Consider the following 11,474-nt stretch of genomic DNA (forward strand, 5'->3'; position numbering starts at 1 on the left):
TCAATGATCTCAAGGCAGCTGGGACCATTGTCACCAAGAAAACAATTGGTAACACACTACGCCGTGAAGGACTGAAATCCTGCAGCGCCCGCAAGGTCCCCCTGCTCAAGAATACATATTCATGCCCGTCTGAAGTTGGCCAATGAACATCTGAATGATTCAGAGGACAACTGGTGAAAGTGTTGTGGTCAGATGAGACCAAAATGGAGCTCTTTGGCATCAACTCAACTCGCCGTGTTTGGAGGAGGAGGAATGCTGCCAATGACCCCAAGAACACCATCTCCACCGTCAAACATGGAGGTGGAAACATTATGCTTTGGGGGTGTTTTTCTGCTAAGGGGACAGGACAACTTCACCGCATCATTTGACGGGGCCATGTACTGTCAAATCTTGGGTGAGAACCTCCTTCCCTCAGCCAGGGCATTGAAAATGGGTCGTGGATGGGTATTCCAGCATGACAATGGCCCCAAACACACGGCCAAGGCAACAAATGAGTAGCTCAAGAAGAAGCACATTAAGGTCCTGGAGTGGCCGAGCCAGTCTCCAGACCTTAATCCCATAGAAAATCTGTGGAGGGAGCTGAAGGTTCGAGTTGCCAAACGTCAGCCTCGAAACCTTAATGATTTGGAGAAGATCTGCAAAGAGGAGTGGGACAAAATCCCTCCTGAGATGTGTGCAAACCTGGTGGCCAACTACAAGAAACGTCTGACCTCTGTGATTGCCAACAAGGGTTTTGCCACCAAGTACTACGTCATGTTTTGCAGAGGGGTCAAATACTTATTTCCCTCATTAAAATGGAAATCATTTTATAACATTTTTGACATGCGTTTTTCTGGATTTTTTTGTTGTTATTCTGTCTCTCACTGTTCATATAAACCTACCATTAAAATTATAGACTGATAATTTCTTTGTAAGTGGGCAAACATACAAAATCAGCAGGGGATCAAATACTTTTTCCCCCCACCATGCAGTCAGTTAGGAAAGCAAAGGCTAGCTTTTTCAAATAGAAATTTGCATCCTGTAGCTCTAACTCTAAAAAGTTTTGGGATACTGTAAAGTCCATGGAGAATAAGAGTACCTCCTCCCTGCTGCCCACTGCACTGAGGCTAGGAAACACTGTCACCACCGGTAAATCCACGATAATCGAGAAATTCAATAAGCATTTCTCTACGGCTGGCCATGCTTTCCTCCTGGCTGCCCCAACCCCGGCCAACAGCTCCACACCCCCCGCAGCTACTTGCCCAAGCCTCCCCAGCTTTTCCTTCACCCAAATCCAGGTAGCAGATGTTCTGAAAGAGCTGCAAAACCTGGACCAGTACAAATCAGCTGGGCTAGACAATCTAGACCCTCTCTTTCTAAAATTATCCGCCGCCATTTTTGCAACCCCTATTACCAGTCTGTTCAACCTCTCTTTTGTATCCTCCGAGATCCCTAAAGATTGGAAAGCTGCCGCGGTCATCCCCCTCTTCAAAGGGGGTGACACTCTAGACCCAAACTGTTATAGGCCTATATTCATCCTGACCTGCCTTCCTAAAGTCTTCGAAAGCCAAGATAACAAACAGATCACGGACCATTTCAAAGCCCACCGTACCTTCTCCGCTGTGCAATCCGGTTTTCGAGCTGGTCACGGGTGCACCTCAGCCACGCTCAAGGTCCTAAACGATATTATAACTGCCTTCGATAAAAGACAGTACAGAGCAGCCGTCTTCATCAACCTGGCCAAGGCTTTCGACTCTGTCAATCACTGCATTCTTGTCGGCTGACTCAACAGCCTTGGTTTCTCAAATGACTGCCTCGCCTGGTTCACCAACTACTTCGCAGACAGAGTTCAGTGTGTCAAATTGGAGGGCCTGTTGTCCAGACCTCTGGCAGTCTCTATGGGGCTACCACAGGGTTAAAATCTCAGGCCGACTCTTTTCTCTGTATATATCAACGAAGTCGCTCTTGCTGCGGGTGATTCCATGATCCACCTCTATGCAGACGACACCATTCTGTATACATCTGGCCCTTCTTTGGACACTGATCGCTGCCCGCACCCACCCGCCTGACTAGCATCACTACTCTGGACGTTTCTGACAACTACAAATACCTAGGTGTCTGGCTAGACTGTAAGCTCTCCTTCCAGACTCATATTAAACATCTCCAATCCAAAATTAAATCTAGAGTTGGCTTCCTATTTCGCAAAAAAGCCTCCTTCACTCATGCTGCCAAACATACCCTCGTAAAACTGACTATCCTACCGATCCATGACTTTGGCGATGTCATTTACAAAATAGCCTCCAATACTCAGCAAACTGGATGCAATCTATCACAGTGCCATCCGTTTTGTCACCAAAGCCCCATATACCACCCACCACTGCGACCTGTATGCTCTCGTTGGCTGGCCCTCGCTACATATTCGTCGCCAGACATGAAGATGGCAATACAAAGCCTATTCCCCCTCAGGAAACTAAAAAGATTTGGCATGGGTCCTGAGATCCTCAAAAGGTTCTACAGCTGCAACATCGAGAGCATCCTGACTGGTTGCATCACTGCCTGGTACGGCAATTGCTCTGCCTCTGACCGCAAGGCACTACAGAGGGTAGTGTGTACGGTCCAGTACATCACTGGGGCTAAGCTGCCTGCCATCCAGGACCTCTACACCAGGCGGTGTCAGAGGAAGGCCCTAAAAATTGTCAAAGACCCCAGCCACCCCAGTCATAGACTGTTCTCTCTACTACCGCGTGGCAAGTGGTACCGGAGTGCCAAGTCTAGGACAAAAAGGCTTCTCAACAGTTTTTACCCCCAAGCCATAAGACTCCTGAACAGTTAATCAAATTGTTACCCAGACTATTTGCATTGTGTGCACCCCAACCCCTCTTTTTATGCTGCTGCTACTCTCTGTTTATCATATATGCATAGTCACTTTAACTATACATTCATGTACATACTACCTCAATTGGGCCGACCAACCAGTGCTCCCGCACATTGGCTAACCGGGCTATCTGCATTGTGTCCCGCCACCCACCACCTGCCAACCCCTCTTTTACGCTACTGCTACTCTCTGTTCATCATATATGCATAGTCACTTTAACCATATCTACATGTTCATACTACCTCAATCAGCCTGACTAACCGGTGTCTGTATGTAGCCTCGCTACTTTTATAGCCTCACTACTGTATATAGCCTGTCTTTTTACTGTTGTTTTATTTCTTTACTTACCTATTGTTCACCTCATACCTTTTCGGCACTATTGGTTAGAGCCTGTAAGTAAGCATTTCACTGTAAGGTGTTGTATTAGGCGTACGTGACAAATACACTTTGATTTGTTGTATTAGGCGTACGTGACAAATACACTTTGATTTGTTTTTCTTAACAATGAGCTAATGAGGCATGAATTGGCCTGGCATACAAAATGTGCTTTCTCGTCAGGACACTGTTGTTCAGAGGAGCTAGCCAACAACACAGCTAACACAACAAGTTCAAGCTGAAGCTGGAAAGACTGCAAACTAGCTTCACTTCAATTTGTTTGACCTTTTATCATTTCTTTGTATATATCCATAAAAACTAAGCCAGTTGATTCATGATTTCGACTGGCTGAGAAACGCTGCCTGCTTGTCTGTCTCGTCCCGACTCCCAACCCCTACACGTTCCTTACTATGGGACAGCTGGAGATTGAATTTTAATATTGAAACAGTGTTGCAAATGTCGGAGAGACAGACAGCAAGGTTTATACAAATCCCCACTGTTGAAAACAAAATGTTAGTCTAAAAGAATGTGAGATAATGTCTAGATGCTTTTTATTGTGGAGATCAAGTTTATAACTTGCCTGGCTGGGTTGATGAGACAGTGGATTGCACAGTCAGAGTAAATAGGCATTTTAACATCATAGATTTAGCCAGTGGTAACTTGTGGAATTGACACTGGCTGGAATGTGCTTTTAACCAATAAACATTCAGGATTAGACCCAACCGTTGGCCATTATAGACTGGGTGGTTTGAGCCCTGAATTCTGATTGGCTGACAGCTGTGGTATATCAGACCATATACCACAGATATGACAAAACTTTTATTTTTACTGCTCTATTTACGTTGGTAACCAGTTTATAATTGTGTCAGTCGCTCTCACCATCTCACATTCACTAAAAAGTTGTCTCCACCCCATGGTAAAATGTGTTGAATTGCATCACATTAGTAGCCTGACTACCCATCCACATCCCTCTGGCCAAACGCCACACCCACTAGCGTTTCTTCTTCACGATGAGTCTAGATTTGCTTTCCTCCCTGACGTCTTGTAGAATGCGAACACATTCTGACCGTTCTGATTGGTCCCAGAAAGTGTCGGGCCAAACCTGCCCTGCATGATGACCTTGTCAACTTTGATACTCTGATTGGTTGGAGATGATCCAATCGCTGATGAATTTGTTTTCTACAACGCCCCTCATTTTGGCATCAGCACAATCGACTTCTAGTTTCAGACAACGTATGACGCGATTGATAGAGCGGCGGAATGAAATTCAGGTGTCAGGCAACCAAATAAGATTTAGAACTGCAAAATGATTTCTCTGCCCCATGGCAAAATGAGTGGAATTGCACGAACTATCATATACTCTATAATTTCTTCTCAGGCCAATATTAACAGTGAGGATTAAGCAGAACATTGTGATTGTAGCAGCATACAGCTTGTACTGTATAAGCCTTGCTAAACAATAAATACAAGCATTGTAGTGTCACTGAAACCAGACTTTAAACCATTAACACAATTTGAATGTTCAGGATTAATAGAAATGAAAGAAACATTTTGAGTATTCTCTTCTCTGTCTACTGGGGGGGGCCTTTGGCTGCGTCAAACATCTTCTTCCTTCCCTCCATGCCAGACATGGCCTCCACGTTCTTCCTCCAGTCACTCACCTCCACTGTCTTCTCCTGCAGAGCGCACACACAATGGCAGTCACTACCATGTCAGTAGGATGTCAGTATATCAGCCTGGTCAGCTTCAAGTTACAAGAACAAACTGTTAGTGCCTGTCATTGATATATAGATTACCACCGGTTGAGGGAAATATTGACAATTGAAATAAAGCTCCAGGCAGTATATTATACAAACTTAGCAAAACTCATCGTTGCATCACACTATTTATTGCCTGCTGCCTTTGATCTTATGAGGACACACTAAATCTACCAGGAAAAACTAAACCTACCTTCTCTGTGTCCTCCTTCTTGACTGACTTGAGGTTTGCACGAAGGTCCATGGAGACCTTGTGTTTGGAGCCCAGGAGGGAGCGCAAGATGGCATCAGCAGAGACCCTTACCCTCCTCAGGTTGGGCCGCTTGAACTTCCCCCTCAGGTCCAAAACTTTGATGTTCAGGTCCTTGATCTATGGGACAGGTGGAAAGAAGAGGTAGACCCCATCCTAGAGATACAACGAAAATGGCTTCTTACTCTATGGGCTACACAAAAGGCATCTCAGATTACACCATCTTTACAGCTAGCCCTTGGAGTCAACCATGTCGTGGATATATGAACCATATTTAGAAGGTATGTTTCAAGCGGCAGAGAGGTACAGTAGGCACTGTACCTCTCTGGTGTTGTGCATGACTTTGGCTTCAATGTCATATCGCTCCTCATCCACCACGTCAACCTTGGCATGTAACTCCCGACATAACTCCTGTTGGGGAAATTCGAATTTTGCAATGATCTAGTACCCAGGACAATGTAGTCAATAGGTTTACTGAATGTGTGCATGGATGGGAGTACCTGGAGCTCAGCAAAGGACATGCCACCGGTCTGTAAGGCAGGTGCTCTCTCTGCCAGATACCTCTCCTTCTCCTCCTCTTTATCCACCATCTCCTGCTCAATCTCCTCCTTTGCCTTGGCCACCATTAAGCTCTGAAAACACATTGAAATATTTCAAACGTATGGCCTCATATGACTGAGGTAGTTGCCAAACAGTCAAGTGTTATTGCTGTGGTCATAGTGTGGCTATAGACTCACCTTTAGCATGAGCTTACGGGAGGCCGATATCTTCGACTTTCGCTTCAAAAAGATGAATCAATTTGATTAAGTTAGTCATAGATTGACTGTATAATTAATGTCCCACTTAATCAGTGTTTATTGGCATTTATGCAATAGAATTAGGGAAATCTCACCTCTTGTCTGTAAAGAAAAAAACACATTTTAGTGTAAACATAATTTAGCATAAGAGATAAAGGCTCTGAAATACTTCCCAATGTGGCACACACAATTGATCAGGCAGTCATTGTTAGTGTTTCTAAAGATGAACCGGCATGTGCTGTCTGACCCGTCTCGTGAAGGGGTTCGCTGGAATAGAATACACTTACACTTGCTCCGGCATCTTGGCAATGTAGATTCCCCTAGAAGACAAAAATAAAACCTATGTTTCTGAAGAACTTGACAAGAGAGACCATTTGCACCTGTAAGCCTACGGTAATTATGTCTCCCATTTCAGTTCCCTTGATTTATTATCATAGCTTTCAATGTACTGATATGCAACACAAAGTAATTGCATGATTCTACAGTGTATTGTCAACTTTATGAAAAGTAGCTATCGTACTCATGTAATATGACTGAAAAACACCTAAATCATAGCTTTTTTTTGTTATTCATTCCTTCTTTTGCTAAATGAACTATAGAGCACGTTTCCATTTGGTCATAGTTGTTTACTATCTAGCCATGGGTTGTTTTTCTCCAACTACTACAGTACATTATCAGCAGGTCAAGTGGTCGCTCAGGGCTCCAAGTGGTCTACATCACCAGTCCCCACTTCTACATCTGACCCTCTGGCTTGGAGCCTGGGGCCTGCGACCCATCCCCCTGCCGCCTCTCTCTGCTGACAGTGGCACTCCCCCCCCCAAAAGAAAGTGATTGCAAACAGGGGGAGAGACGTGCATCAGCCCTGGCATGGTAACTATTCCAGACAGATAACAATCCTGGCTTTCTCCTGCTTATTTTCACTGGATAATGCTCCACAAATAGACCAGGAGGTCTGGATTTGGGAAGTTATTTTTTAGAATTCCCAATTCCATTAAGGAATGTTGCAGTGTCCAGTTTAGATGGGAATCCAGTGTAAATGATTAGTAATGGGAAACCAGTGTGGAATACTTTACAGAAATAACTGGTAAAACATAGAAAAACCGGTAAAACAATCTCAGAAAAGAATCTTTCCCAAAAGAAAAGACAAATGAATAGAACAAGAGAGACATTAGAAAACTCAAATAAGTTGGAAACCTGAAATTGATAAATACGTTTTCTAAACAAACAAATTGTAAAAAAAAAGAAGAAAAAAAAGACAAAAAACATAAATTGATTCCAGATTTTTCTAATAGGCCTACCCTAAAATGTTTATTTAGATTTGCAACTGATTTACAGTTTAATTTTGAGCATCTGTAAATAGAATCTAAAAGTATATGAGATGTTTTCAAAATAGTTAAATAGTTAAAAAAAAATACATACGGATATACACCGATAATAACAAATATTACAATGAATAACGTTCTGCAATTATCAGACCTGAAAACCTCAAATTCAGGAACTACAGAAAAGCTCTAAGCATTGTCGACACAATATCACATTCAGAGAGGAGCCCAGTCTTACCTTTCTCTGCTAAGGTTGGAGAAGTCCTGTAGAGGCTCCGAGTGATGGGAAGAAGAATGCACCAGAGTATTTAACTCAGCCTCCCATTGTCCCTCCTGCCCGTCACTGGGACCCCTAAATAGAACACACACACACACACACGCACCCTAGTGGTCTCCCTTATCCAATGCTTATGATGCTGAACTTTCCAGTGGTGTTGGTACTGTAGGTCATGATCCAGCAGCTGCTCAGTGATAACACATTGTGTTAGTGGGCTGTGTGTTGTGCCAGGTGGGGACAGACACTTTCCTTATCAGGTATCACAATAATATAATGCCATTTAGCAAACACTTTAATCCAAAGCAAATTACAGTCATGTGTGCATAGATTTTATGTATGGGTGGTCCCGGGAATCGAAAAAACGATTCTGGCGTTACAAGCTCTATGTTCTACCAACTGAGCTACAAAGGATCATGTCAGATTTACTGCAAAGACCCTGCCCAGTCTTACTGTTGGTTGGGGACAGTGCCAGTAACTTCAACTGACAACAGCCAGCAATGAATACCAAGTGGAGGAAGTTGTCCAAATGAACACAACTCTGCTTTTTACTATTTTCTGACTATGATGGAGCCTTGATATATGATCCAGTGGGTTGGTTTTGCAAGCAGTTGTGTCAGGGCCGGCTCTAGCCTTTTGGGGGCCCTAAGCGAGATTTGGTTGCCTCCCCTCCCCCACCTCACGGGCAAAACATTTTAGTGGGCCCCCTCTTGACGGCCGAGAGACATGTTAGTTTTAAAGTTAACTTCCTGCAATTCTACACATTTTGCCATGGGGTGTAGAGAAAATGTTGCAGTTTTAAAGCAAATGTCCTGCAATTCTACACCTATTTCCTTGACTTATGTCATGTTAATGATATCTGACTGAGAGTGACTAACAAAATCAATGGGGGCCACCTGGAGGTCAGGGCCTTTGGTCATTTGCCCGGTCGTTATTCGGCCATGATAACTACAAGTTTAGATAGCTGGCTAGACTAATTTACCAATCTGAAAATTGTAAGCTAACATGGCTAATTGAGTGACTGTCAGTTACTGACATAACAAGAGAAAAATTGCTGATGCACAACCAAATTTCAAACTTGCACCTTGTGTATTCTACCATTCTAACTCTCAACAGTAAGCTGAGACCCCGACTGAGTTATTTTTTTTGGTCTGGGGCTCCCTAGCGTCCTGGAGCCCTAAGTGACCGCTTATTTCGCTTATGCCTGGAGCCGGCCCTGGGTTGTATTCACCCTGCATTTCAGATCTCTGTTGGCTGGTAATGAGAAAGGTATTGCAGACACACGCTGCCCCCTGAGAACAGCAGGCCCCCGCGGCCTGATTAGAATATTAACTGCAGACAATGTTAAGCCCCGCAGTTGATGAAAGGAATGCAATCATATCCACCACACAATAGCAGAGTCCTGCCAACTATACATAGACCAGTGTATCACCATCTGATTCTACCACTCTGATTGGGTTGTCGGATGCTTAAGTGCTTGGTTTGCTTTGTGTATGTGCGCAGGGACAGCCCTAGACATAAGTGCTACAAAAAATGGTATGAAATGAGTTATACAATTGCTATATCTTCTCTGCACCCCATGACAAAATGTGAAGTTGCTGCAAACTTGCAGGCCTGAAATTGAAAGTTATGCTTCAGCTGTTTTTTTTTGTCTAGAAGCAAGTAGGCCTATCTCCCATTTATGGTTGCCTGTTGTACCAGGCAATACGGAGACTGTCGGTTGTGATTTCTGTCACTTGAGAACTAGGACTACTGATGCATCTCATGACAGCTGATTTTAATTCCGATGTATATATGGCAGCAGGATCAACCAAAGTGCTGTCGATTTGTTTGACTGTTGCATGGAAACGAGCAGCCCATGTATTTCTACACGGAGGGGATTATGACTAAACAGTTGCAATACTTTGTCATAGGAATGGATTCCATCTCTGTCAAAATCAAATCAACGTTTTTTTTTTCCAAGCCAAATTTCTTAAGGTTCCTGAGGTTGAATAGGCGCTGTTGCGTGTAGCGGGTGTGGCTCCTTTGCACGGACTGAATCAATTTAATAGGGCTCAGATGGGCTGTGCCCCTCTTTCTGCAGTTATGGTTTCGGAACTGGAGCGCCGAATTATTTTTAGCATACACATTTCAGCAACATGCTGGTCGCGTGGTTCCAAATGTTGAAGAGGTACAATTATCTGTAGGGTGAACCATTAATTCAAAATAATTGAAATTGCTTTAAAAAAAAAAAACGGATATATGAAAGAAGAGTCAAGGGTACAAGACTGTATACAGTACATACCAGCGTTAAGGGACAAACAAACTACACAAACTCCCGTACAGCATTGCGGTCTGTATCATCCAATCACAGAGCAGATGCAAATCACGCGACTACGGGAATCATTTCTTGAACATTTTGAAAAACATGGCGATTGTCGGTTGGGTTAGGTGTTGTGTTTTCAATTTCTGTTAGCTAGCTAAATTACCATAAAAATGATTCAAATAAACCATGAGATTTGGTAGCGAACACATGGCACTCGATAGCACTGAATTTGTTTTTCGCGTTATAGGAAACGTTTTTCCACTTGCAACAGCAGGTTCGCTTGACCTTGTGTAAAGGTGGTGGAGTTATTAGGGAGTTAATGCTTTCCCATGTGGGAAAGTAATAAATACCAGTTGGATGCATTCACGTGTTTTTAATTATTTGAGAAATGCTGGATTGGATAATGCCCAACAAGCTGCATTAACCACAAACTAACAGTACAGCTATCATGCTTGTAAACTATAGGAGTTAAACTCATAATAGCTTTTTATGATGAATGTTTTGTTGTATTTACTCTGCCCGAAAGTGCTGTTATCGAGGTAATTTCCTTAGGTGACATCAGCATGTGGAAGAAATTGGAGCGCAGGGATAAGAGTTTCGCACTAATTACCAGTTGGAGGGGTGTTCAAGTAGATTTTTCCCAGTTGTATGTGGTAAATACCACCTTCCCACATTTTTATGAACGCAGCACATGTCAAGATCAGAACATTTATTTGTATACACCAGAGGCTGGTGGGAGGAGCTATAGGAGGGTGGGCTCGTTGTAATGACGTAAATAGAACGGAGTCAAACACGTTTGATACCATCCCATTAATTATATTTCAGCCATTACAATGGGCCTGTTCTTATATAACTCCTCCTATGGTACACATCTGCCACACCTCCATTTGTGATCTCCACCACAAAATGGCTTGCCCATGCGTTTCCTCATGTTTAAATTGTAGGTCAGAATGCTCGACGAGTGTGAAAAGGGAATGTATCTCGGGTCTGAATTCCCCGCCAATTATAATTCAAATAAAACATTAACACTTTCAATGCGACCACTGACTGAATTGAAAAGGAATTCCTCTTTTTGTACGAGTGGAATTCTATAGTGCCCCGTTGCATTTTGCAGTGGGTAAAAATTGTTCTAATAACTTACCCAGACAGCTCTTCTCCCCATCAAATGACAATGGTTGACTCATGGCCTTAAATGGTACCAATTTATTTCTCATCACCCATACTGTTTCAATATTTTCCCCATTGTATTAATTATGTAACATTGATTTTCAGGTTCTCTCAAGATGAGTGAGAAGTGAATCATCCAGCCCATTGGGCATCTCACAATACGCCCATATGCCATGTATTGAAATATGCAGACAGATTGAAAGTTTAAATTGTAATACTTCTGACAGGCAACTTTCTAGCTCTACCCATACATTTTGGACTAACATTCACAGAATGCGTGGATTGAGTTAGTTTTACACTTGTCTGTGGATAAATGATTTACATTAGTTTATAATGCTCAAACCTTGCCGCCATCTTGTGCCAACAAACTTAA

At 43.1% G+C, this 11,474-nt stretch overlaps 1 protein-coding gene across 3 annotated transcripts; it reads right to left on the minus strand.

Moving 5' to 3' along the window:
• Nucleotides 1-4,051: 4,051 nt before the first annotated feature.
• Nucleotides 4,052-7,708, minus strand: LOC115151023 (troponin I, slow skeletal muscle). 3 transcript variants are annotated; one of them, XM_029694923.1, is made up of 8 exons: nucleotides 7,594-7,705; nucleotides 6,321-6,353; nucleotides 6,129-6,135; nucleotides 5,974-6,015; nucleotides 5,737-5,868; nucleotides 5,558-5,647; nucleotides 5,180-5,356; nucleotides 4,052-4,905 (listed from the first exon to the last, which is right to left on the minus strand). In XM_029694923.1, exons 2-8 carry the CDS (start codon nucleotides 6,332-6,334, stop codon nucleotides 4,801-4,803), a joined length of 567 nt encoding a protein of 188 aa, XP_029550783.1. In that variant the 5' UTR covers nucleotides 6,335-6,353; nucleotides 7,594-7,705; the 3' UTR covers nucleotides 4,052-4,800. The 3 variants fall into 3 exon arrangements, with proteins under 3 accessions (XP_029550783.1, XP_029550782.1, XP_029550784.1); XM_029694922.1 differs by having other exon boundaries at nucleotides 5,974-6,018; nucleotides 7,594-7,701; XM_029694924.1 differs by lacking the exon at nucleotides 5,558-5,647 and having other exon boundaries at nucleotides 5,974-6,018; nucleotides 7,594-7,708.
• Between the last annotated feature and the right edge of the window lie 3,766 nt (nucleotides 7,709-11,474).

The sequence above is a fragment of the Salmo trutta genome, chromosome 16 (assembly GCF_901001165.1).
Source record: "Salmo trutta chromosome 16, fSalTru1.1, whole genome shotgun sequence".
Taxonomy (NCBI): Eukaryota; Metazoa; Chordata; class Actinopteri; order Salmoniformes; family Salmonidae; genus Salmo; species Salmo trutta.

Excerpts from the sequence above, each read along its gene's own strand:
- LOC115151023 (XM_029694922.1), bottom strand. Across the intron at positions 5,648-5,736 it reads TGTCCTTTGCTGAGCTCCAG|GAGTTATGTCGGGAGTTACA; the intron begins GTACTCCCATCC and ends TTTCCCCAACAG. Across the intron at positions 4,906-5,179 it reads AGAAGGAGGACACAGAGAAG|GAGAAGACAGTGGAGGTGAG; the intron begins GTAGGTTTAGTT and ends TGCGCTCTGCAG.